This window comes from Penicillium rubens (genome assembly GCF_028828025.1).
Source record: "Penicillium rubens strain IBT 27055 chromosome Unknown utg000003l_segment0_segment0, whole genome shotgun sequence".
Taxonomy (NCBI): Eukaryota; Fungi; Ascomycota; class Eurotiomycetes; order Eurotiales; family Aspergillaceae; genus Penicillium; species Penicillium rubens.
Window position 1 is genome coordinate 2327584 of NW_026890601.1, and position 24912 is coordinate 2352495.

A 24912-nucleotide genomic window follows, 5' to 3' on the forward strand; every position below is an offset into this window, starting at 1 on the left:
ATATATAGGGATAGGCTGCAGTTTCCCGGTTTCTGTAAGCACTTAGACCGTCTTTTCCATTTTTCACTCTCACTCTTCGGCCTCTTCTTACCATCGGTCTACATACTCAATGAGAAGCTCACTGCACATACCTACCCCTGAGAGTCTAGTAACTTGCGGATTCAGTAATTGCCGGCGGATTGCGATACATACCTTGAGCTGTTTACATATAGGTAAAGGATCTTTTGTTAACAACACGGGAGAATCCCGAGAATGCCAAGCAGCGGCCAGTGAGCTTGATTGCCCAAGAAGCCGGTCGCTGCATGTTGTCCTTTCGTTGCTTTTAACTGGTTGGATCGGTTAGACCAGCCAATTTCAATGTGGGCAAGTAAATCACTTTAATAGACAACCCGGTGAATTCAGCGCAGAACCGGTTGACATCAAAACAGCGGAGGCGGGACGTCGGTTCTACATAAAGACCAGGTCTCCTCGGTCTCCCCGGGTTGCAAGATAAAAGGTGGGATCTGTGCTCTCATACTTATACCTACAGTGTTATCATTACTACCTGAGAGAATGGTTGTCTAGTCGAATAGGGATTGTCTGCACACGCCCTGAAATAAAACTAGCAAGATACATACTGCAAACATGCATATCTCCCAAGTCATCAACCCCTGGAAACTCAAACCTCAAAGAAACTTGGTCTTTGTGAACGCGACCGTTGTTGACCCAGCCGAGGGGAAATTGATCCCGAATGCTACAGTCCAAATCGCAGAAGGCAAGATAATCCAAATCTTCACAGATGGCTCATCTACAACCACAGATGATCTCTCCGAAGAAAATGTGATCGACCTGAGCGGAAAATACCTGTGCCCGGGCCTGATCGATTGCCATGTCCACGTCGCAGTCGTCCCCGGCGAAGCCGATCTACGAGCCTACAAAGAGATGAGCGAGCGAGTCAGTCTCCTGAGGCAACCATACGTGCTGAAGTCCATGCTAGACCGCGGCTTCACTTCCATCCGGGATTGTGGCGGCGCATGCCTCGCAATCAAGGAAGCCGTCGAGGACGGTGTGATTCCAGGCCCTCGTCTCTTCATCTGTGGACACGCACTCTCCCAAACCGGTGGACACGGCGACTTGCGCGGGTCCCACGACACCCAGCTCTGCTGCACCGGATCAATCTCTGGAATCAGCAGGATTGTCGACGGCCCTGCGGAGTGCTACAGGTATGCACGCGAGGAGCTGCGCCAGGGAGCGGACTTTATCAAGATCATGGGCGGCGGCGGTGTTGCCAGCCCCACGGACCGTATTGAACATGTGCAGTTCTCAGATGAGGAAATTAGGGCCATTGTCACTGTTGCGCGGAACGCGGGTACATACGTCACGAGTCATAGCTACACGCCGGCGGCGATTCAGCAGGCTATCAAGCTCGGGGTGCGCGGTATCGAGCATGGGAATCTTATTGACCTCGAGACGGCGAAGATGATGGCTGAGATGGATGTTTTCTTGACCCCAACGCTCATTACGCATGTCATGTCCAAGGAAATGAACTTCCTGTCTGCTGATGGCGCTGCTAAGAATGAGGAGGTTCTTGAGAAGGGATTGGAGACAATGAAGATGGCTGTCGATGCGGGCGTGACCGTCTGCTTTGGGACTGATCTTCTTAGTCCGATGCATTTCGCTCAAAACAGGGAGTTCTCGGTTCGCAGTTCGGTTTTGACTCCATTGCAGATTCTGCGCAGTGCTACTGTCAATGCTGCTCGTCTTGTTATGCAGGAACATAGGTTGGGTCAGATTCATGAGGGATTTGTGGCGGATCTTTTGATCTTGAAGGAAAATCCGTTGGAGGATATCACTATCCTGGATCGAGTGGAGGAGCACCTTCTGACTGTGGTTAAGGATGGGAGGGTTGCCACTTCTCGGTGGGACAAAGTCAAGGTAGATCTTTGAGACTTCGATCTATGAAAATGGGCTAATCCTGTCCGGGATCGGGGCGGGGCGCTTCCCGTCCGCCCAAAAACACTAAAGAAACTTGTATCTTTCCATAGTTATGTGCTTGGAGATATGACGTTGGCCGATTGTTCTACACTGTTTCTCGAAGTCATGGTTTCATCATGCCCTTCACCAATACGGAATCCAAGTTGAAGAGCTGCTGCCGGCGGACTTTATATCGCCATTAATACCAAAAATATTGTCTCTACTCGGGGTATTTATCTCTAATATTTCCACTAACTGCATACCATTCCAACTGAAGCCTAGATATACAAAAAGCTGGGGCTATTCATCATGAGTTATGGCGACAGGGCGCTCGTTGGATACTATATAAATTCTGGTCTTGTAGTCTCTGCGCGGTTCTGGCAGGTGTTGGCAAGTCTTGATAATTGAGCGATACTGCCGTATATTTTTCGTCGAACAGACATTGCAGGTACCTACAATGCATAGTTATATAGGTAACTAACTAGGAGTGTAAGTTAGTTAACTAGTTAACTAGTTAGTTAGCTAGCCAGTTGGCTAAGTGTGGCCTTATAATCCAGGCGCCCAGGAACAAAGGCGGTGTAAATTTGACCGTGTTCGTGTGCCTGAGCTCATCCCGCAAATCGGCCTTGATGTCGCCTCGATCTTCAATTCCAGAGCCCTCCCTCCGCACTCGAAACGAGGATCGGCCGCACTCAGGATGCTTGCTGCTAGATCGACGCACACATCTCTCTTATTGTCTTAATCTTCCATCTCGACCTCGACCCCGTCCTCTCAAATATCACTTTCCTTTAGCTCTCTGCACTCGCCCACCTTGACACAGGAGCCAAGTACAGGGAGCTCTTCCGTCCTTTACGAAGAAGTACCATTTCCAGAAGGAGTCATTGTCGCCGGTTTGTTTTGAAGTCAAAGTATCTGCAACTCGACAAAATGCCTGGTTTACCGAGTATGTGCATGGCATTTTTTTTCGATTCCACGATATGGTTATCTCCATGGCTATGCTAACCTGTTGGATCACAGCGAATATCGATCTCGACGAGTGCATAGCCCGGCTATACCGAAAAGAGCTGCTCGCGGATTCGGTGATCGAGGCGATCTGCCTCAAGGCAAAGGAACTCTTGATGAAGGAAAGCAATGTGGTACATATTGCTGCTCCGGTCACTGTGGTTGGCGATATCCATGGCCAATTTTTTGATATGATCGAGATATTTAAGATCGGCGGCTTCTGTCCCGATACGAACTACCTATTCCTCGGTTAGTAACACCCGGAGAATGCTCTGTTCGGGAATGAAAGCAAGCCTCGGGCTTGAACAGATCTGTTACCCACTATTGGTGTGAGACCTTGCTAATAAGAGAATTGGCAGGCGATTACGTCGACCGCGGTCTTTTTAGTGTGGAGACCATCTCACTCCTAGTGTGTCTCAAGCTACGATACCCCCAACGAGTTCACCTTATCCGTGGTAACCACGAGTCACGCGGCGTCACCCAATCATACGGTTTCTACACCGAGTGTGCCCGCAAATACGGCAACGCCAATGTCTGGCATTACTTCACCGACATGTTCGACTTTTTGACACTGAGCGTTGTGATTAATGATGAGATATTTTGTGTACATGGCGGCTTGTCACCTTCTATCCATTCTATCGACCAAATCAAAATTATCGACCGTTTCCGAGAGATCCCACATGAAGGTCCCATGGCCGATCTGGTCTGGTCTGACCCCGATACAGAACGTGATGAATTCTCACTTTCACCCCGTGGAGCTGGATATACTTTTGGAGCACAGGTTGTGCGGAAGTTCCTAGAGGTGAATAGCATGTCCCACATCCTGCGCGCACACCAACTCTGTCAAGAAGGATACCAGGTGCTTTACGACGATCGACTGAGCACGGTCTGGAGTGCCCCCAACTACTGTTACCGCTGTGGAAACTTGGCTAGTGTGCTCGAAGTGAGCGACTCTGGCGAGCGATTCTTCAATATTTTTGACGCTGCACCAGAAAATGACGCCCACCGCCTTGAACAGCTGGGTCAGCAGCAGCAGCAGATCAAGGATGGCTCCAGTCCAGTGATTGACTACTTCTTGTGAATCTCTGAATCTTCTCATGATACCCATTGGTTACTGTTAACGTTTTGCTTGATGTTAATGTTCATGTATTTCAATTTCCTTTTTTTAAACCCTAGCACTAGACAGGCGTTCGGGATAAAGCTGTGCATTCACAAGCAGCTAGATGTGCCACTTGGCATCTGAAATGAAAATATCATACACCAATAAGTGAGACTCAGTATGACGCATAAACAATAAAACTGGGATCCAAAGCATCAGCCCAGTGGGACGTATCTCTAACAGTATTGTCAAAGAAGGAAACTCATCACGCTTCGAAAACAAACGGCCGCTCAATAACTTAACGAGATAGCTCTCAACCCATGTTTACCAGTCCTTGGCAATGTCAAAGGACCACTCGAACAGCAGGTGAGTGTTCTGGTCGTCATCGATGAACTTGGAGACGGCGTTGTAGTGACCACGGGCGATCATGCCAGACGGGGCCTCCTCCTCGTTGACTAGAAGGGGATGGTTAACAAAAGCCAGATGTTAAAATCATGAAACTAGGTTTAAATACTCACATTCTTTGGAGTAGTCAACTTTGGAGGTGGTGTTCGGTGCGTAGCTGCCCAACATCTCCTCGTCCTTGCTAACCCGGATTCCCTTGCGCTTAACGACCTGCAAGTACTTGAGGCCACTCAGGACTTCATGGTGGACCTGGAAGGTAACCTTGATGTGGAACTTGGAGCCCTCCTTGATCTTGAAAGGCTTATCCTTAAGGCTGTCGACAGAGCCGGGAGAGGACAGGTCGATAACAACATCCTCACGCCCGTCAACCTGCAGAGCCAAGGACTTGATGATACACTTGCGAGGGTCGTTGGGATCGGCAATGGGATCACCGGAGTTGAGACCCAAGGAGGCCTTCCAGCGGTTCATAGCTTCATCGTCCTTGTCTATTGCGGGGGAGAGAAAGATGGTTAGCTGGGAAATCACCGAGGGCTGGATATTGCCAATGAATTGGAATTGAATCAACATACCGAGCTGGTTGTACTCATCGAGGGTCTTCTTCTCTCCGACCTTGAAACCCTCGGTGGTGGTGGCAGCGAGCTCGTCGTCGTGGTGGTCGGCCATTGTTTACAGATTTAGAAGGCGGGGGGCACGGAACTAATGATTGGAGTTCGGGAAGGAGTCGAGAAAAAAGGGGGAATGCACAGTGAGGAAAGAGAAGAAACAAGTTCAAAAACTCGAAATGATAAAGAAAAATCAAAAGGGCTAAAGCTCGAAGCGTCTCCTGAGACCTTGGTGGGGGTGGAAAGGCGGTGGGAGAGGGGCGAGGCTATTCGGATTTCCACTTCTGTATGCACGTTTACGCACCGTTGATCCTGCACGGTTATATTGACTGTTTACATAGATTGCTTTGTATGGATTAGGACATGCAATGTTTCAACTGGAACTGTGTTAGATTGTAGATGTAGAGAATTGGAAGGATTCTACACTACGGAGTATGTAGACCCCAACTATGCCCCAATTCTGGGTGTGGGGACTTGACGATCATGCAACTGGGTACGGAGTACGGAGGAGAGGTACGTAGTAGACCACGTTGAGGATATAGTTATACATATAGTTATATATTGTAGGTTTGCAGACTTATGGTAAACAATATAGGGAGTAACTATATAAAGTAACATATATGCCTACATGTACTCCTTGAGAAAAAGGAGAACTTCTTCAAACAATTGAATCCGGTATGGAGGCCTTGTATATAATCAAACCGCCATACTCATTATGCGTAAGCAAGTGTCTACAAAACACGACAGAAATATAACAAAGACAAAGACTGTCGAGGAAGAAGAAGACGACGACGAAGACGAAGACGAAGATCAAGTCCAAAGAAGGAAAGTGTTGGCCCGGAATGTTAAGGTCACGGGGCCAACAATTACAATACAGTGGGAGACACCACATACACTGTATTGGAGTGATTGACCAACCAAATCCTTTAAATACCACACATGACCAACCACTTACCGGACCTTACCGGAACAAGTCAAGCTTCAGAACGACGCAATTACTCGCGACTCGCATCTTCTCATCTCTCCTGATTGTCTTCTTTATCTTGTCGATTTTTTGATTTTTTTTTTTGGGTCATCAATCGTAATTTTGGTCGCGCGCTTCTCTTTTGCCAAGATATAAGATCTGTTGGTGGTGATATTTGATTCTTTGAATTTTGTCGCTTGACGCGCCTGCTACGTGGCCAACGTTGGCGCATCTTTCCCTCAAGTCTCCCGCAATTTCACCAAGATCTTCCTTTCCACTACACTCGACTTCCCCCCACCATGTCGCGCGCACTTCCAAAACAGTTCAATCCTCTTATCACCATTGAGGTTGCTCCCTCCTGTAAGTTCGAACACTGGCGCGTGATGGCGCACCCGCGCGCATCGGCTATCTACCCGCCTCGTGCTCCCCTAATGCCTCGAGGCCGTCGCTAACAATTTCGTGTTACTCTTCATTACAGATGACGAGCTCCTCGCCCGCCGTCGTCTCGGACAAACCAACCTCTCCGTTAAGCCTGCTCAGATTGGCACCTCAAACGCGACCAAGCCAGAGAACCTGGGTGTGTTCGAGTATGCCCACCTCCGTGCTCCGCTACCAAAGGACCTCGAGGGCTCCGAGATCTTCCCTTCCCACAGTCCCCAGCAACAACCCGAAAGTTACTTCCTGATGGTGAGACCCCTTTATATGTTTTGGATAGCAACGGTCATTAACCTCGGGCTTCGTCATTACAGCGCCGCAGTAAAGATGGCTTTGTTAGCGCGACAGGGATGTTCAAAATTGCCTTCCCATGGGCCAAGGCCGAGGAAGAACGGACAGAGCGCGAGTATCTGAAGGCTCGCGAATTCACCAGTGAAGAGGAGGTTGCCGGCAATGTGTGGATCTCGCCCGCATTTGGTATGTTCTGCCCGGGATGTCCCCTCTATCAAACAAATCCTGACCTTCCTCCCTAGCCCTTGAGCTTTCCAAGGAATACCAAATGTACGATTGGGTGCGAGCACTGTTGGACCCAACCGACATTGTTCAAAGTTCCTCCAGCGCAAAGAAGCATATCACTCCCCCGCCGAAATTCGAAATTCCCTCCGATGAGCCGCCCGTGTCGCAACGCAACCGCAGAGGTCGGTCGGCTTCTCCGAGCAAGAAGTCTCCCCGAAAGCCCCGCAGCACCCGCGTCACCAAGGATATCACTAGCACCCCGTCCACGACGGCTGCAAACGCTAGCCTTCAGTCGGCATTAGACACAGCTTCAGGCCTGGCCGCGGAAGCGATTCCTGAGCTGCGAGCTGTGGATGACGAAGCGGAAGTGACGTTAAGCGGATCCCCTGGAAAGAAGACTAAAGTGCGCAAGTCAGCGAGATCTGCTACCGCGGAGCCTGAAGAGGAGACCAAGGAGGAGACTAAGGAGGAAAAGAAGAAGGAAAAGAAGAAAGAAAAGAAGAAGCAGGAAATCCAGGAACAGGACGAGACTGTCGAGGTATCAGTGGCTGACGATGCCACCGATGCTGCGAAGCCTACTCACACCAGTGTTTCCTTGGATATGCCGATTCTCCCCGAAGTGCCCTCTGCTGCCGAGACTGAAGAGATGATTGCCCAGGCCAAGGAGATGGTGGAAGAAGCTATCAAGGCGCAAGCCGAGGGCGCCACTGCCGAGTCGACATCTGTTAAGACGACCAGCAAGCGCAAGGCCGAGGATGATGAGGATGAAGAGACTGCGGCCGAAGCTTCGCAACGAGCCAAGAAAGCCAAGGTGCTCGAGAACAAGCTCAAGCAGGAGCGTGTCCGTAACCGCTCTATCTTCGGTGTCTCCGTCGCCTTTGCCCTTGCGTAGGTTATCCTGTGCTACGAAGATACAGAATCAACGCTAACATCATATCTAGGGCTTCCATCCCATACTTTTTCTAAACAGGTTTTGCTTGACAAAGTCCAGTCTGTTTGAAATTTTGGTCTCTTTTCAGCATGTCTGTCGCTTGCGACGGCTAAGCTACCCAAATATTCGCTTCTGATGCCCAATTCCCCTTGTCGTTATCATAAATATATTCCTCGCCGGCGATCCTGAGTGCCCAGTGCCTGTTATTGACACCATTTCCTAATATCTTCCCCTCCCCTCCCCCTCCCTCTCCCTGTGTTTTGTACCAGACTTGGTTATCTGGATTGCCTCCTAGCTCATTTTATGCCCCTTACCCTTGCTCTCCTGATACCAACTTTTCCCCTCTCCCACCTTCTACTGCCCCTGCGGCAGCCTCCCAAGTAGTCAAGGACGATTCGCTCAATGACAGTGATGTGCTTTGATGTTACCAGTTTGTGTCTTTTGTAGGGTTATAACCTGTATATTGGTTTAATGCAATCTTGGCACAGCTGATATCAAAAATTTATAACATATAATTTGCTATTTTGCTACTGTTGAGGCAGAAGTGAGTCCAACGCCATTCATGGTTGAGCATAGCGTAGTATTGGACGACCAGGCATTGTCAATGTCGGAGCCACGTTGATTATCGCTCAGATGTACGTTGACTCGAGCTTGACTCGAGCGATATCGAACAATGTCTGTCATAGTACAGGGTAGTAGCCCTGGAGAGGTAATTCACGTCAGCCGGCCAATGACGGCAAAACGTTAATGCAAACATGCAAACATCCATGCTGAAGCTCCGCCGATAACAATCCCAATACTTACTTCTATTCATTTTTCAACCTCTGCACATATTCCGAGGCTTCTCAGATTGACCGGTACCTAGGTAATATGTCGCTTCCGGGTCTCGAGCTAACGCAGCCCTCGGAGGAGAGGTCACAGGTACCTGCACCACCATCACAGATTAGCCTGAACCCTGGTTCGGAGTGGCGGTTTGAGGTCGCCTTTGGACATATTATCAAAGTAAAGGTATGTCGTACTCTCCGATATGATCTGGGGTTTGTTCTGATTCCAAGTTGTGCAGCTTCTCAATGGAACCGCCGAACTCTTCGGCACAGAGCTTGCCGAATCACAAACATACACATTCACGGGCACAAAGGCGGCAATCTTCACGTGGCATGGCTGTGCACTTGAAATCACTGCAGTTGAGACGGCATCAACCACATCCGACGGAGTCACATCGACAGCAGGTAACGGCGCAGGAGGTTGTCAAAGCGAATACACGGCGGAGGAGACGCCAATGGTGGAATATGCGAATGTGCACTTTGCGCTAGAGACAATGCGCGAAGAAGCCCAGTCAATAGGCAAGGACGGCCCACGCGTGCTCCTCCTGGGTCCTGAAAATACAGGAAAAACCAGTTTGGCTAAGATCTTGACCGCGTATGCGACGAAGATCGGCCGTCAACCGTTGGTCGTGAACCTCGATCCTACGGAGGGTATGCTTGGCGTCCCTGGCACACTGACCGCGACTGCCTTCCGTACCATCTTGGATGTCGAAGATGGCTGGGGAAGCAGTCCCATGTCCGGGCCCAGCCCCGTGCCTGTCAAGCTGCCGCTTGTATACAGTTATCCGATGCAAAGCCCGCTGGATGGCGAAGGCACTGTGTACCAACCAGTCGTCTCGCGCCTAGCACTGTCTGTCACGGGCCGGATGGCCGAAGATGAGGACGCGCGCGAAACAGGAGTCATTGTCGATACGCCCGGAATACTTAGCACAGATAAGCCCGGCACTATGGAACTCATTAACCACATTGTTACGGAATTTTCAATCACAACAATCCTGGTACTGGGCTCGGAGCGCCTGTACAGCACCGTTGCCAAACAGTACGACAACAAGCCCAGCTCCAGTGCAACAGCCGCTGTCTTCGACGAGCACATTTCCGTCGTCAAGCTTTCTAAATCGGGTGGTTGTGTTGACCGCGACAATGCCTTCCGCAAGGCAACGCGGGAGTCCCAAATCCGTTCCTACTTCTTCGGCAACCCCATCCCCTCCTTGTCACCCTCTTCCGCCATCACCCTCTCCCCCCACGCACAACAACTCGACTTCGCCTCCCTCCCTGTATACAACTACACCGTCTCCTCAGCAGACGACGAAGACGAAGATGAGTACGACCCCTCCCAGCTGGGAACAGGCGCCTCTTTCCTCCCTGGCGGCGACGGCATGGACGACTACGCCTCAGAAACAAAGCAAGAGCCAGACCGCGCAGCCCCGCTCCCTGGTGTCGTGGGCTCATTCTCAGAGCCCGCTGACAATGTGAACCCTAATGCCAACGCCGGCAGCAGCAGCAGCATCCCGCTGAAGAAAGTGCTTCCACCCGCTCCCTCTGCTCTGGCAAATACGCTCCTCGCAGTCACCCATGCACCTGCCACGGCATCCCCCGCTGAAGTCCGTGACGCGAGCATCATGGGCTTCTTGTATGTCGCCGACGTCGACGCGGATAAGGGAAAGATCCGTGTGCTTGCGCCTGTTGGTGGGAGAATGCCTCCACGCGCCATCATATGGGCAAAGCGGTGGCCTGGGGAGTTGGTGGGGTTGGTGGGTTAGTGGTTCTCTTTGCGTGCATCAGATATTTTTGCATCTATTCTTCGGATATGGAGTTGGCAATTTACATTTTACTTAGCATGGGGTTGTGGCTTGTTCTTACATACAATCAAATCGGTATTCTTACTGTCTGTTCAATGTACATGTAGTCTGTGTAATCTTGTACATGCTTGGAATAGCATGTTTCTTGTTGGTTCATTTGGACTGTCTCCCTTTGTGGCTATTTTCGCTTTACTGAAGATGCGGGTTTTTAAAATGAAATTGCCATTTGATATCTATTTCACTATACGTACTTGACTCATGCCGCTTTAATGAGGGCGCTTAGAGTCAGGCCCACTGAGTAAATCTCAGTCACTACGCACAGTTGTCCGATTAGGCCATGAGAAGGCCAAGCTGGTTTCCAATCAACTTGTTTCCTTGTATAGACAATGCAGGAATTGATTCAGCTGGGCTTGATTCCTGATCTGCACCAGCCTCATATTACAACAGGCTCTAGTGAGAGTTCTACAAGGACGTACTTGTATCTAGAACACATGATCACATTGTCAGAAAAGAGAAATCAAAGCATTCCCGGGTTAGGGGGTTTCAATATTTTTTAGTGCTTCCCCTATTGCCTGGAATGTGGCAATCTGTCGTTCCTGCTCTTCCGGAGGCAGAGCAGCAAAAGCACTTGCTTCTTCGTCCCACTTCCTCACACAGTCCACATTCCAATTGCACCTCTCGACCTCTCCAAAGACCGGGTGATAGAACCGTGGGTGACGGTCTGGCCACGCAGATGCATGGTAATGGTGCTTGACCAACGCGGTGCGCGAATTATGGGTGCCCGAGTCCGAATGACCTTGCCCAGCGGCGAACGCTTCAACTGTGAGAACCAGAAACCCCCCGACAACTTTGGACTCTGGTATGTCATGGAACGTACTCCATGAGATGTCCTTGCCCGTTGCACGGCTCATTTCAGATAGTATTGCGCCTGTAAAGGCAGAAGGCCCGGTGCCTGTGATCACATCATCGAAGTCCAGCTGAAGCTCTGAAATTGGCCTCCCTTGCTTGATGGAGAGCTGATTGAGCCAGTGGAGGATATTCTCTACTAGTCGCATCATCACTGGCTGTCGAGGCTTGCACATGAATGTCCATTGACAGAAGGATTGAGATTTTGGACCTAGTATAGGATGGTCGCGGAAGTGTGGCTCATCGATTTCGACGCCGATAACCATGTCGATCTCGCTTTCGTCGTGGCTGCTTGGGATGAATCGCTCAACTGGTCTCAATGCCTCCACGTCTATATCGGCATAGACGCCTCCCTCCATGTACAAAACGAGATACCGAAGTAGGTCGGCCTTGATGATCGGAGCCGTTAAAGACCGGTATGTGTCAACGATGTCTGGACGGTTCAGCCCAAGGGGTCCGAAGTTTGCTTCGACATAGTCGAGGTCATTCTGGTCGGTCAGAACCTCGTACCTATAGCCTGGGTTTTTAGATATCCAGCTGCGGGCTACCCCGATATCACGCTCGTCGAATTCCAATGGATTCACTTTCCAGATCTGCCAGATTTTCCTGGGAAATTGTTCGCCAATATTGCTCAGCTGAGTAGAGTACGATTTATCCTCAAATTCATGCGACGTTCTGGTGACACAAAAGTAGATGAACAGACACAAAGCCACTAGACCCCCATGTGTGAATCTGCGTGCCTTCTTCGGAAAGAGATTGGGCAACGCGAGATTCTTCTCCAACATGACTGGGCCTGTGTGATCTAATTGTCCTCCTGTCTGGGACAACGAAGTCGAGAAAGGAGAAAGAACAGTACAAGAAGGCCGGGCGTTACCTAGGTATTTCATTGACAAGTAGATTACATACAGTGTCATCGTAATTAACATGTGGTATTCATTAAGTCTACATTTGCGGACACAATGGTCCCTATAGGTACCTATCGCTGGCACGGAAATGGTCAAGGGCTGAAGCTTAACTGATTGGATCACCCCTAGAGCAGTGAAACACCTTCATTCGGACGGGGGCCAATAATAGAGACAGTCAATTATGGATTTAGTTCATTTAGTTCAAAACGCCTAGACTTCCGTGGATGTTATCCGGTGCGCATTCACATGTGACTCCAGGCCTGACATTGCAGGAGATCGTGGCTGCAGCCAACATCGGGTCATACTCCCCGCCGTTCAGACCCTAAATTGTGGGGGAAAAGAGGGGGATCCGGCTTTGATTAATTTGAAAAATGCAATCTAGCAGGCCTTTATGGGCCTCGGTACTGGGCACTGCCAATAAGGACTACTTCACTGTACTGGATATCACATGTTTACAGAATTGTACCTGAGAGCCGTGTCATTCTCAAGTGGAATTGGGTTTCTATTGATCTTTTCATCTTTCCTTCAAATTCCCAACAAGGGGACTCTCTCAACTTGAATCCAATGCCTATGCTACACTCAATCGAGAACTCTCCACAGTTGAAGTCAAGCCCAGAGCGAGCCCTCGAGGATGGACGGAAACCACGGTTTGCCCATATGACGCGCTCTCGACATGGAATATCACTCTTCTCTTGCATTCCCTTCTTGCCCACACTCCTTACTGGGACAAAAAGCGACAATGAAAAGCAAAAGTTACCTAGCAGGCCCACCGCATACCTAGATGGATTGCGAGGCTTTGCGGCTCTACTAGTCTACTGGGGACATCACCAACTTTGGGCCCACGATGGCGGAGTGGGAAATGCTTTCGAGCTGGCCTACGGTTACGACGGTAAATACTATTTCGCATGCCTTCCTGGTATTAGAACACTGTTTTCCGGGGGACATTTTGCCGTCAGCGTCTTTTTCGTGCTCTCTGGGTACGTTCTTTCAATGAGGCCACTGGTAAGCATCCAGGATGGCGATTATGCTGCACTAGGTAAATGCCTTTCCTCCGCCGTATTCCGCCGATGGTTTCGTCTATATATTCCCGTCATTTGCACAACATTATGCTATATTACATTCTTGCACTTGTTTCAGATCACCGCTGTCCCAGAGCTTCAAGGAAGCTACCGCGCGGAGCTATGGAATTGGTACGCCGAGTTCAAGAATTTCAGTTTCCCTCTCCGAACAGGCGGCGAGCCCTGGTTCACATACAATTTCCATGCGTGGTCTATACCCGTCGAACATCGAGGCTCTCTGGCCGTCTACACTGCCGTTCTCGCCTTTTCAAGATTTCGCCGCAATGCCCGACTCCTAGGCGAAGTCGCCTTGGTTGTGTACCTTTTGTACGTTGCGGATGGATCACACTATGCTATGTTCATTGCCGGCATGCTTCTGCAAGATCTCGACCTCCTCGCCGTACGAAATGACCTGCCCCGCTTCTTTCTCCGACTGGGTCCCTTTAAGGCAGCCATCATGACTGTTCTCTTCTATGCAAGCCTTTATCTTGGAGGAGTCCCCTCACACACGGACAATTTGCAACAATTACGTGACTCACCGGGGTGGTACCTCTTATCCTTCCTAAAGCCACAGGCCGTGTTCGATTACAAGTGGTTCTACCTGTTCTGGGCCGCTGTCTTTCTTGTCGCATGCACATCTCACCTTCAGTGGCTCAAGACGTTCTTTACCGCGCCGTTCAACCAGTACTTGGGCCGTATTTCGTTTGCATTCTATCTGGTTCATGGACCGGTTCTGTGGACTTTGGGTGACAGGCTCTATGCTGCAGTGGGTTTCGTACTCGATTCACACTATGAGAATTGTCCCTGGTGGATTAACCGCCTCCCCTTGCCTAACGTTGGCCCTCTTGGGCTTGAAGTCAACTTTCTCGTCGCGAATCTGGTTCTGTTGCCCTTGACTATCTGGCTGGCAGAGGTCACGACTAGACTAGTTGATGAGCCGGCAGTGAAGTTCTCTCAGTGGATCTACCAAAGGGCGCTTGATTGACAAAACCTGACAATCCCACGTGTCCATGCTCTGGCTTTGTTTTTGAGTATGTAATACAATAATCGTTCTTCTAAATGATAAATTGCTGTATAATAAGAGGAGCCCGGAGCTCATACCAGTGGATCATAGAAATTCTTGTAATGGCATAAGTTCACCTTGGATTTGGCAAAGTTACCCGGGTCATTAAGCCTGGCCATGTTTCGTGATAATGGTAAAGATTGTCAAGAATAGATGATCGCACTAATCACAATGGCAAACTACCTAGGTATAACCCCTCAATTCAGTGTGTCAGTCAAAGTCCCCTTCTAGTTAGTGTCAACCATCTGGGCAATTTCGGGCTTTCTCTGAAATGAGAACTTATAACCTCATTACTGTTACATCCTGCCTACACTCTACATATGTGCACTCAACTGAACATGGCCAAAAGAATAGCACACCTGATACTTATTGCAGGGCTGTTGTCCGCGGTGATCCTCGTCGCCAAATTTCAATCCAACCTCGGCTTGCAGACGAGATTTCTATTTCCGGACTATTCCCCGGGTGCATGTAGACAATCACACATTGATGACGGACAACCCGACATAGCTTGTTCAGGCGTTCATAGCAAGACTTTGTCCCACTGCCGGGATGGACAAGCTACAGAGGACCGAAGATATCCCGGATTCGACAAAGATATGTCTCGGACACACCACGTAATACACTCGGTATCGAGTCCCGATCGAAAGTATTTTAAGATCGACTTCGGAAGAAGATCCGTCTTGAATCCCAGTATAATCCCCCATCCCGAGCTGCTTGACACCTGGATCATCACTGCACAACTTCACAAGGATCCTTCTGCTCGAACAGCCTCAGTCTGGTACGCTGAACTCGTCTGCAACGCCGCATTTTCGGACGACAAGCGAGTCTTGAGCTGTCTGGAGCCACCACTGCAATTGCCCATCCCAGCGACCTTTGGTGACTCCAGCAAGTGTCTCGGCGACCTTTCGTACTTTAGTCTCAGCGTCGGACCACATGATGCAAGGGTATTCTACGGGCCCGAGATCCCGTACACAATTTACGGCTCCAATTCGCTCTTTACATGCTTCGGACAATGGATCTCTGACTTTCGAATCTTGGTGGATTGGGGGATAGACACCATCAACGAGCACGAATTCCGGCAGTATCGTGAGCTTCAACGTCCAATGCCATGGAACGCCGTTGAGAAGAATTGGTTTCTCTTCTGGGATGACTCGGGACAGATGTTCCTACACCATGAAATTGCACCAGCACGTGTGTTTTCGAAACTCGAGCTAGATGGCTCCGTTGGACCGAACTTGGCGCTGATGACCGCTGCTTCTGACCAAGAATGTCTCAGGAGATTCTTGCCTGAGACGGGAAAGATGCACCAGGCGACAAACTCGCTAGCTGTCACTCTATGTGCGCGATCTGACCAATTTTGCCAACCTGATGCGACCAATACCTTTGTGCTCTTCATCATCCAACAAAAGACCCTACGCGGCCTTCACCCCGTATATGAGCCCTACGTGGTGCTGACGCGGCGTTCGATGCCGTTTGAGATCTATGCGGTCTCGTCAAAACCAATCTGGATCTTTGGTCGCAGCATTGGAGCGGAGAAGTCCGATAAAGATTCTTCTACGGGATTACTGGGAGATAACTCCGAGATGCTCTACATGACTAGCATCAGTTGGAAAAGTCATGGCCAAAAGGACCACGGGTTTATTGATGATACACTGTTCTTAGCTTTTGGCAGGGAGGATTCGGATGCTGGCGGTATCGATGTCACGGCGGGGGCCCTTCTAGCAGAGCTGGGTATGTGTGCGGGATTTTGATTTAGTTCCCTAGTACTGTACATATGTAACATTGCAGGCTTGTATGTTTTGTTCTCAATGGACCTAGAGGTAGATGTGACACCGCTTCTAAGACGTGTACGGAGTAGTAGGGGGCAAGAATTTAATTTATATTTATGGTGTACATACTAAAATGATAGAAAGAAAACGAAGACAAAGACAACCCTTTCTCCGTACTATCGCAGAATTATTCTCCAACCCCTCTTTTTCGTGTCTTCCTATCCCTCTCTTGCGTAGTAAAACTTAAGGTGGCTATGGCGTTGTCTAGCGCACTTTCATTAATCTCTGGAAAGACTAAAAACTCTTATTTTCACATGTTTTGCTACCAAATTCTCCCATCCATCCGAGGTTCTCCAAGTTCTCAGACCTGAATCCCATGAGCCTTTAGCATATGCCAGAAAGTCTAATTGATTAGGGCTTATGGGATCGGCCAATTGAGGGTTTTAGTTTTCCAACCTCACCCAGAACACCCCTCCGTTCGATCGTATTTCGACTAGATATCCGTTGAAAGGGGGCTGATTTCGTCGCATCGAACCGTCTTAGACCTGTCGGGGAAATGACAAGGACCATGATCGACTACTTGTGGATAAGGAGCGTGCGTGCTTGACTGTCTTCTATCATCAGAATCGGGCAGAAAGCAGACTCTCGCAGAAACCCGCTGTCATTAGGGACAGAATCGCAATGAAGTAAATGCCATGAGTGATTTCTCCCCGCACACTAATCTAATGGCTTCGGACGAGGGGCTTATTTCCCCTTCCCTTTTTTCCTAGTCCGCTGTTGCCGACCTTGCATCCAATTTCCCCCACACTCGGTTGTGGAGGCTGGTATAGTGGATGCTTGTATGATGGTGTATTGATCTGAGACAGTCCTAACTGATTTGGTATGTATTTTCTATACAGTCAGAACATGTAGATGGTTGTCTCACTCTTGACTATGAACCATTCGATGTTTGGACACTCTCTATTCTAGAACAGGTAAGGTATTAAAATGAATGTAGCTTGAGATGGTTGGGTAGAGGCAATAAACATGGAAGTACCGGGGCCAGATTAAGTATAGTAAATAGTAGACGAAAAGCCATTCTGTTGTCTCCCCACACAATTCTCCACATAAGTCTCCACATAAATGTTCAAACAAAGAACATCATGCTGGCTAACAGGATAGCACTACCAACCATCTGAACAGCTCCGGGTGCAATACCAGAGGCACCGTTGAACTGGGATGTGCTCTGAGGCGGAGCCGTGGTCGTCGTGGACGAAGTCTCGGAACTTGGCCCCAAACCACTGACCGTGGAGGAAGTCTTGAAGCCTGGCCCGCCACTGACCGTGGTAGAATTAGAGCTCCTCGTAGTTGGGATAGCTACGGCAGTCGTTGTGGGAACCGATGTGTCCACCGCGGGGATAGAGACCGGATGGCCAACACCGGAACACAAGGATTCAACGACGCTGGATACGGCTATAGGGCATAGTTAGACCGGATCATACGAAAGGGAATGTGGCTTCTCGTACCTTGTCGGTCCGAGATATCACAGGCTTTATTGACGCAGGGCACAATCTCCGCTGCGAGGCCAGGCTTTTGGCAATGGCACGCGAAATCCGTAAGCTCAGAGCAGCCATCCCCGGCAAGGGTCGAAGTGAAACAGGTAAGCTGGGAGAGAAAGAAACAAGCACGGGTTAGTTTGAGACGAGATACTGAGCAGAGATATTGAGCGGACAGGGCATACAGAGCATTGGGGGATATTAGATAGTTGAGCTCTGGCGATGGCACCGGCGAGCACAACAATAGCAGCAGTAAGGCGCATTTTTAACTATGTAGAACCGAATAGATGAATAGCCTGGAGTCGGTCGTGGAGGACATTTAACGCGGAACAACGAAGTCTGAATGTATGCCCGAGACTAGTTTTATATGATTCAGTTCCAATCCAAGCTCTATGTCTAGCGGGATAGACCGGTTATTAGAACATCATTCATGTCACGTTATTGGTTCACATACGAATTGTCTTTCTCCCCCAAGAGTACTCCGTATAGTCGGGGCTCGGTTCTCTTACTAGTCTTTCGACTAGCGTAAACCCTGTTCCCATAGTCCAATTAATCTGAACGAATGAAATCCAGCCATTGGGGTCTCAAAGCTTACGCAAAGATGGTTTAGTGTGGACCTACTCCGTGTATAGGATGCTAATTCGTCGAGGCTTTGTAGCCCCGGACTTAAGCACATGTCTTTAATTAAACTTAGTTAAACATGGACCGAGGGGAAAGGGACCATTCACTAGAATTGGTCTAAGCGGTGCTAGCGACCCAGGTATGTAGCAATAAGCCATGTCAATTTCATTGGCCTTCGAATATGTCCGGATTTACCTGTGGACTCTTTACTTGTAACCAGAAGATTAATATGAAGATCTTCGTCAGTAAAACACAGATGGGCATAGTTGTATTTAGTCGTTTGTCGCCAGAAAAGGAAACGTCTGAAAAGTTCTGGACCTCGGAATGTCCATGGTGTTTAGGGTCGGCTAGGGTTCCAAACTTCTCCAAGGAAACTTGTATCTGTTCCATGAAGGTTGTTCTTCTGCCAGACTCTAACCTCCCTCTTACTCAAACCATATCATCATCTTCAAGGAGGCCCCCAATGCTGCACAGCCTGCATAACTGACGCCAACCACTTGCGCGTCTGGGCCTCACCCGAGTTGGCTCTGGTCTATCTCCAGCGCGTGAGGTGGGATCTTTGATGATGTCGGCAGTCCTCCATTGTTCCGGTTCTCGTAAGGCCGCGTCTGATGGAGGCAACCCGGACCAGAAGCGGATGACCACGCGCCAATCTTCTTCGCTAGGCTCCCAAAGCTTAATGTGCTGAATGGAAATCGGGATTCTGAAAGACCATCAGAACTCCTTGTCTGGTCACGTATTTCAAAGCATGCTGCAATGAACTAGTGGTATAGACGCCAGGTCCAAACTCATGCTCGCTATGCCGCGTTGATATTGCTGGGACAAGAGGTGCCATGAGCGAAACAAGCTCTGGCCGGGAAGTGCCCCGATAAAGCAGATTGCCACCTAAGAGGCTGGCATGCTGGAGATTTCAGCCGCAAGCCTCTTGCCCTTCTCGTCGAAGGGCACACCTAGACAGCTCATCTGTCCACTGCCCGGAGGCTCGGAGGCCGGCACACATTGGACAATGGTCGATGTAGTCTCGCAACTCTTTGAAAAGACGTCTGATGTAATAACGAGATCTTAACCGGTGAAAGCGTTCCAGATGTCGTACGTTGTCATAATCGTCTTTAAAATGTTTCGTTCCTTCACGGCAGACATACACAGCTGCTCTGCCCTGTCCTTGTCGACGAAGAAGACAAGGCTGTTTCTCTTTTGGGGAATGAAATGCAGGAAGTGGTCCGCTCAAATTCGGAATAGTTGACTTGGTCACAGGGCGGGGATCAAAAAGGTATAGGATCTCAAAGAGGCTCACAAACAGAGTCATGGCAGTCGAAGATGTTCACCTGACAGGGTAAGAGCACTCGGACAGGTCTCTTTCTGGAAGGAGCATCTGTGCCTGTTTACATAAGGAAGGTGAATAGGTACCACCCGTGGACCTGTGGACATGGGCAGTACTCGAAAAGATACCTATGTAAAACCTTGACATTAGAAAGACATATAAGACACCTTAGGATCGCTCAAATACCACATCTCTAATATTATCTCAGGTGTCGGGGTTAATAACAGTATGTTCTACCTAAACAGACTTTTATATATGCTATGCTATGCTAGTACAATACAAACGCAAAACTCCCTCCAATGGTACACCCAATGCTCCCAAGTATACATGCATTTACAGACATCCAAGCAAAGAAACGAGACAATCATACACCTCACTCCCACCTCCTCCACTCATCAACAGCCTTCCTCAGCTCCTCATCACAATCATATCCCTTCGACTGAGCAACCAACAACTCCTCCCTCCGATCCAGGAACCGCCGCTCAGCCTCAACCCTCCTCTGCGCAACAGACTTCAACATCCCGAGATCATCCCTAGCAACCGCTTCCCGGAACTTCGCCCGCATACGCGGCGAGTAAAGCTGACAACTCGCCTCACGAGTCCGACCAGGCCCATCACCAGGCAAGATGCGCATCTTCGTCGAGACCATGCACGCAATAGGATGCTTCGATCTCGCAAGCGGCCATACAACCTCGTCATAGCAGTCTTCGCACACACACATCTCCGGCAGCGACGGTATAAAGTGCCACGTACTAAGAGTAGGCCTATCACGACGACAATCACGCAGCACGACCTTACGTCGCGCATAGTTAAGGAACTCGCGCGTATCCGGGCGGCGGGTGCGTGAGGGATCCGATTCGGCACGGGATGCGCATGCGTCGAGGAGATCGATGAATTTCACGAACCGCGGACTGGAAGTGACGAAGTCGCACACCCGCTCGGTGAGGTCCGGGTTCAGTTGGAAGGTTTCCCGATGGCTGGGCATTAAGATGCGGATGTTGCGTGCGCAACTGCTGCAGACGTGGAAGCCTGCGAGGTCCCCGCCGGTCTCCGGGTCGTAGATCCGGTGCCAGGATTGTTCGGCGACGATGCGGCCGGGACAGGGGCGTGTGCCGGGTGGTGGGCGTGTCATTTGGTAGAGGAGTTCTAGGCTGTCGTGTTGCTTTTTTATCATCTGAGCCCAGGCGAGACGGGTCCATGCGTTGGCGAAGGCGCATCGTGTCTTTTGTCCGGCTGGCTTTGACAGACTGGGGATGAAGTAGTCGCGGTAGCGGGAGTGTGCGATTTGACTCATGCAGGATGGACAGATGTCCAGATGGGTGAGGCCTTTGAGCGTATACCAATCTTGATAGCCTGCGACAGCGATAGTTCGTGGGCATGGAGAGAGGCCCAGGCCTACCGTGCTGGGGCGCTGTGGTGATGTACCTGCGGGTCGAGAGGATGCGGGATGAGCCAGTGACCTGTCGGGGTTTAGCTGGGTTGCCACTTGGGTTGATGTAGGCTTGGTCACCTCGGGTGCTGGTCGAGAGGGATGGCGAGATCCAGACATCGACCGCGTAGGGGGCATCGTTACCGATGTCGCCCGAGCACGTGAGGCTGGGGGCACCTCGCTTTGTGTTCGTTGTGTCGGGACACGCTGAGGCCCACGCTGAGGCCCACGCAAAGGTGGGTGCAATGCGGGGGCAGGGGCAGGAGCAGGAGCAGGAGGCGGAGGGGGCAGGGGAATGTTAAGGGGATTTGGTTTGACATGCTTCATAGTTGTGGGAATTTGCCGTACCTCCGGGTCCGACATAGACCCCGTGTCCCGCTGTTCCTGTCGCTGGCGAAGCTTCTCGTCAATGCGTTCTGCGAGGGTGGGCCCATTTGGCAGAGCTGATACAGGGGCTGTGGACACAGGCGCCTGGGGCTGGTGTGAGGGTGGCCTGTTGTATGTGGTGGCCGGATCGGACAGATACCCCGAGCTAGGCTCTCGTCGAAAGCGCTCTGGCATTGGTCGCGTTGTCGACGGTGCATGTCTTGCACTGTTGGACCGACCAATGGAAGACTTGGGTGGTTGTAGATAAGTTTTGTCATGCATGGGAGCTCGAGAACCGCTGCGATCCGGCGCACTCGGTCCGCGGGGGCCATGAGACGTGTTTTGCGTTGGTGGCCGGTGTCTGCTGAAATTGCTATCCCGGTCATGAGAGGGCGGTTGGGTTTCCCGCTGCGTATTAAGCTCATTGGTGGGCTGTTGCTGGGTCAAAGGCCGAGATGGTGGCCCCCGTGGCTGGCTTGCAGTTGAGGGCGGCGCACGTTTTGGTCGATCGTCCATCTCGAACCTGACGGTGTTCCGTAAGATCGGCTCCTGAGCAGGCGGTGTCGTTGGCCCTGCACTTTCGTCCGAAGACACACTTCCGAGTCCAGGCACGCTGGGAACACTGCCAGGGGAAGTAGAGGGTGGAGGGGGCGAGTTGGCGGAGACTAAGATGGGGTACTGATCGATAACCCCTCTTGTATGAACACCGTCGACCCCGGGTTTAGCTCCAAGCTTGGAGAGGCCGTCTAGCTCTTTCGAGAGGGCCTGGGGCTCTTCCTCAACGCAGGGCGCTGGGGGCCATTGCGATCGCGCCCGTCGAGAGCTTCGGGCGGAAGTCATTTTTGGAAAAATTGGTTTCACCCCACAAATAGTATGGAATATAGTTGTTTTGGGACGTTAACCTGGTGCGTTTACGTCTCGTGGAATAGCTCGGGAAATGTGGTTCATAGTATAAGTAGTGCGACTTGAAAGGTGAAAATTTGCAGGGGAGCAGAGAACTATGGCACGTATGAAAGAGAGAGAAAATTTTTTCCATGAAAGTAGACAAAGATGCTCGATTTAAGTGCGTGCGCAAGCCGGGCGTACAAGGGTATATAAGCATTGGTGGATGGCATCGGGCATCACCCTGCTGGAATGGACCTCTGATAGGCCATTTTAGTGATTGGGCAAGAGCAAAAATACAAACAAGAATAGCTTCAGGCTGAGAAATCACGAGGCAAGGATGGCAGTGAAAAGCCGTGAAACGAATGGTCGAGTCGGCATCATCACAAAGGGGTGTGGCTATGGCAGCCTGTTGATTATTGGGCACGAAGTGGAACCTCCGGGTACTGCCGCTGCGTTTCAGGTCGACTTATTTAGAATCAGATCGGATCATCGGGCAACAAATGAAAACTCTTCAAGTTGCTCAGGGGCTGGTGTTTAGGAAACTTCAAGTGACCGATCAGAGGCTAATGGCCTGCGTGCTGTCTCATATGTATGGAGCGGGGGAGATCTATTCCCTTCCAGGACTTTTCGTGATGCAGTCAGCGGCAGATGATACAAAGTCGGCGCTATGTCGTTCTCATGCAGAGCCAGGGCCAACTGACATGCCGGGTCGTGGGTCGTGGGGGGTTTGCCCCTCATGGGGCTCCGGGTGGCTTGCATCTCGGTTTTCTGTACGGAGAACCGAAGCGCTAATACAGCGGTAGATCTGACCAGGGGCTCTGGGTGAGCCACATTGGTCTCGTGTCAGAGAAAGCCGGCATTGGATCTGTTGGATATCATTGTTCCACTAAGTCTGCGTCGTAGTGCTGTGTGGCATGATACGTTATACCCTTGTTCCGACGGAAATGGCGTCATACCCCTGTGAAGATCGGATAGTCGACTTGTTAATCGTATGGGATTTGGGAAACCTGCAAGAAGCGCATCAAATTAGAATACGCCGTAATCCGCATAAGTACCAGTTTGTTGGGTGTAAAAAAGGAAGAGAAGAAAAAAGAAGAGCGCGCAACAATTCCGCCGGGCCTCTGGAGATTGCGGGGATCCGATGACAAATATGAAGCCGATGGCCTTGATACCTACCTTCACACCCCTCACCTACTTATTTACTATGTTTCGCTCTCTTCTACGCAGTAATCCTCGACTCACAGTGCTTCGCAATCACATTACTCCTCCACTCGTGAACCAATTCATTCAGATCCGCACGATGTCCGTCCCAGCAACTATGAAGGCCGTAGTGGTCGAGGAGACCGGCGGCCCTGAAGTGCTGAAATTCAAGACCTCATACCCAGTTCCTACCCCACGAGCAGGAGAGCTACTAGTGCGCAACAACATCTCCGGCGTAAACTACATTGACACATACTTCCGAACGGGCCTGTACCCCGCGCCCAAGCCCGAGGTCTTGGGCCGCGAGGGCGCTGGTATTGTCGCTGCTGTCGGTCCCCAGACTTCTGGTTTCCAGGTCGGCGATCGGGTTGCGTGGTTGTCTACTGGCGGGTATGCGGAGTACACTGCAGTGCCGATTGCCCAGACAGCGAAGATTCCCGACGGGATCAGTGACGAGGATATCATGGCGTCGTTCCTGAGCGGTTTGACGGTGCTGGCTTTTGCGAAGGAGGCTTATCCGGTGCAGAAGGGCGATTGGGTTCTTCTCCATGCTGCCGCTGGTGGAGCTGGCTTCCTTATGACGCAGATTTTGAAGTCTATTGGGGCCAACGTTATTGGTACCGCTGGCGGCGCAGAGAAGTGTGCGCTGGTTAAGAGCCTCGGTGCTGATGTGGTGATCGACTACCGCAGCGAAGAGGATAAGGATTGGGTTAAAAAGGTCAAGGAAGCTACCGGTGGTCGTGGTGTAGATGTTGTCTACGATTCTGTCGGCAAAGATACCTGGGAGGGAAGCTTGGAGGCTGTCAAGCGCAAGGGTACTATCGTCTGGTTTGGCAACGCCAGCGGGCCTGTGCCCCCGCTTCCTCTCGCGTATGGTCTTTCCCTCTCTATATCGGAATTGGCTGGTGATACTAATGAGATTTCAATAGGAAACTTACCCCTAAGTGTGTCAAGGTTGCTCGCCCGTCGCTCTTCGGATACATTCAGACTCGCGAAGAGTTCGAATATTACACTAATGAGTTGTTCAACCTGCTGAAGTCGGGCCAGCTTAAGACTAAGATCCACAAAATCTATCCGCTCGAGGACATTGCCCAGGTGCACAAGGTACGTAGCCCTGTTGTGCTTGCGTGAAGTTGTAGCCATTGTATATCCTAACACTCTTGACAGGATCTGGAAGGACGGAAGACTATGGGAAAGCCACTGCTGAAGCCTTAAGCAGGACCTTTTTTTTTCTTAAACAATACAAAAGGATTATGATCTGTTGATAATATAAGACAACGATTACAACGATTCAAGGTTTTTTTTTTTTTTTGGATATCCCTTA

At 50.4% G+C, this 24912-nt stretch overlaps 11 protein-coding genes across 11 annotated transcripts; 7 read left to right on the forward strand and 4 right to left on the reverse strand.

Moving 5' to 3' along the window:
- Nucleotides 1–624: 624 nt before the first annotated feature.
- N7525_007091 (metal-dependent hydrolase family protein) lies at nucleotides 625–1926 on the forward strand (the record flags this gene model as incomplete). The annotated part of the gene is made up of 1 exon (XM_002567619.1): nucleotides 625–1926. The coding sequence occupies one exon, from the start codon at nucleotides 625–627 to the stop codon at nucleotides 1924–1926; it is 1302 nt and encodes a 433-aa protein (XP_002567665.1).
- A 954-nt stretch (nucleotides 1927–2880) lies between these two features.
- On the forward strand, nucleotides 2881–4036 carry N7525_007092 (serine/threonine-protein phosphatase; the record flags this gene model as incomplete). Its single annotated transcript, XM_002567620.1, has 3 exons — nucleotides 2881–2896; nucleotides 2971–3204; nucleotides 3315–4036. The coding sequence occupies 3 exons, from the start codon at nucleotides 2881–2883 to the stop codon at nucleotides 4034–4036; spliced, it is 972 nt and encodes a 323-aa protein (XP_002567666.1).
- A 342-nt stretch (nucleotides 4037–4378) lies between these two features.
- On the reverse strand, nucleotides 4379–5122 carry N7525_007093 (rho GDP-dissociation inhibitor; the record flags this gene model as incomplete). Its single annotated transcript, XM_002567621.1, has 3 exons — nucleotides 4379–4509; nucleotides 4573–4944; nucleotides 5029–5122. 3 exons carry the CDS (start codon nucleotides 5120–5122, stop codon nucleotides 4379–4381), a joined length of 597 nt encoding a protein of 198 aa, XP_002567667.1.
- Nucleotides 5123–6324: 1202 nt separating this feature from the next.
- Nucleotides 6325–7942, forward strand: N7525_007094 (KilA-N domain-containing protein; the record flags this gene model as incomplete). The annotated part of the gene is made up of 5 exons (XM_002567622.2): nucleotides 6325–6385; nucleotides 6504–6712; nucleotides 6775–6937; nucleotides 6994–7864; nucleotides 7918–7942. The coding sequence occupies 5 exons, from the start codon at nucleotides 6325–6327 to the stop codon at nucleotides 7940–7942; spliced, it is 1329 nt and encodes a 442-aa protein (XP_002567668.2).
- An 835-nt stretch (nucleotides 7943–8777) lies between these two features.
- N7525_007095 (cleavage polyadenylation factor subunit CLP1) lies at nucleotides 8778–10491 on the forward strand (the record flags this gene model as incomplete). Its single annotated transcript, XM_061213910.1, has 2 exons — nucleotides 8778–8915; nucleotides 8971–10491. 2 exons carry the CDS (start codon nucleotides 8778–8780, stop codon nucleotides 10489–10491), a joined length of 1659 nt encoding a protein of 552 aa, XP_061068341.1.
- A 572-nt stretch (nucleotides 10492–11063) lies between these two features.
- On the reverse strand, nucleotides 11064–12221 carry N7525_007096 (glycosyltransferase family 32 protein; the record flags this gene model as incomplete). Its single annotated transcript, XM_002567624.1, has 1 exon — nucleotides 11064–12221. One exon carries the CDS (start codon nucleotides 12219–12221, stop codon nucleotides 11064–11066), a length of 1158 nt encoding a protein of 385 aa, XP_002567670.1.
- A 684-nt stretch (nucleotides 12222–12905) lies between these two features.
- N7525_007097 (acyltransferase family protein) lies at nucleotides 12906–14384 on the forward strand (the record flags this gene model as incomplete). The annotated part of the gene is made up of 1 exon (XM_002567625.1): nucleotides 12906–14384. The coding sequence occupies one exon, from the start codon at nucleotides 12906–12908 to the stop codon at nucleotides 14382–14384; it is 1479 nt and encodes a 492-aa protein (XP_002567671.1).
- Nucleotides 14385–15058: 674 nt separating this feature from the next.
- N7525_007098 (uncharacterized protein) lies at nucleotides 15059–16213 on the forward strand (the record flags this gene model as incomplete). The annotated part of the gene is made up of 1 exon (XM_002567626.2): nucleotides 15059–16213. The coding sequence occupies one exon, from the start codon at nucleotides 15059–15061 to the stop codon at nucleotides 16211–16213; it is 1155 nt and encodes a 384-aa protein (XP_002567672.2).
- A 1144-nt stretch (nucleotides 16214–17357) lies between these two features.
- Nucleotides 17358–18029, reverse strand: N7525_007099 (CFEM domain-containing protein; the record flags this gene model as incomplete). Its single annotated transcript, XM_002567627.1, has 3 exons — nucleotides 17358–17683; nucleotides 17737–17875; nucleotides 17952–18029. 3 exons carry the CDS (start codon nucleotides 18027–18029, stop codon nucleotides 17358–17360), a joined length of 543 nt encoding a protein of 180 aa, XP_002567673.1.
- A 2052-nt stretch (nucleotides 18030–20081) lies between these two features.
- N7525_007100 (uncharacterized protein) lies at nucleotides 20082–22343 on the reverse strand (the record flags this gene model as incomplete). Its single annotated transcript, XM_002567628.1, has 1 exon — nucleotides 20082–22343. The coding sequence occupies one exon, from the start codon at nucleotides 22341–22343 to the stop codon at nucleotides 20082–20084; it is 2262 nt and encodes a 753-aa protein (XP_002567674.1).
- Nucleotides 22344–23592: 1249 nt separating this feature from the next.
- Nucleotides 23593–24803, forward strand: N7525_007101 (quinone oxidoreductase family protein; the record flags this gene model as incomplete). Its single annotated transcript, XM_002567629.2, has 3 exons — nucleotides 23593–24458; nucleotides 24518–24692; nucleotides 24756–24803. The coding sequence occupies 3 exons, from the start codon at nucleotides 23593–23595 to the stop codon at nucleotides 24801–24803; spliced, it is 1089 nt and encodes a 362-aa protein (XP_002567675.2).
- Between the last annotated feature and the right edge of the window lie 109 nt (nucleotides 24804–24912).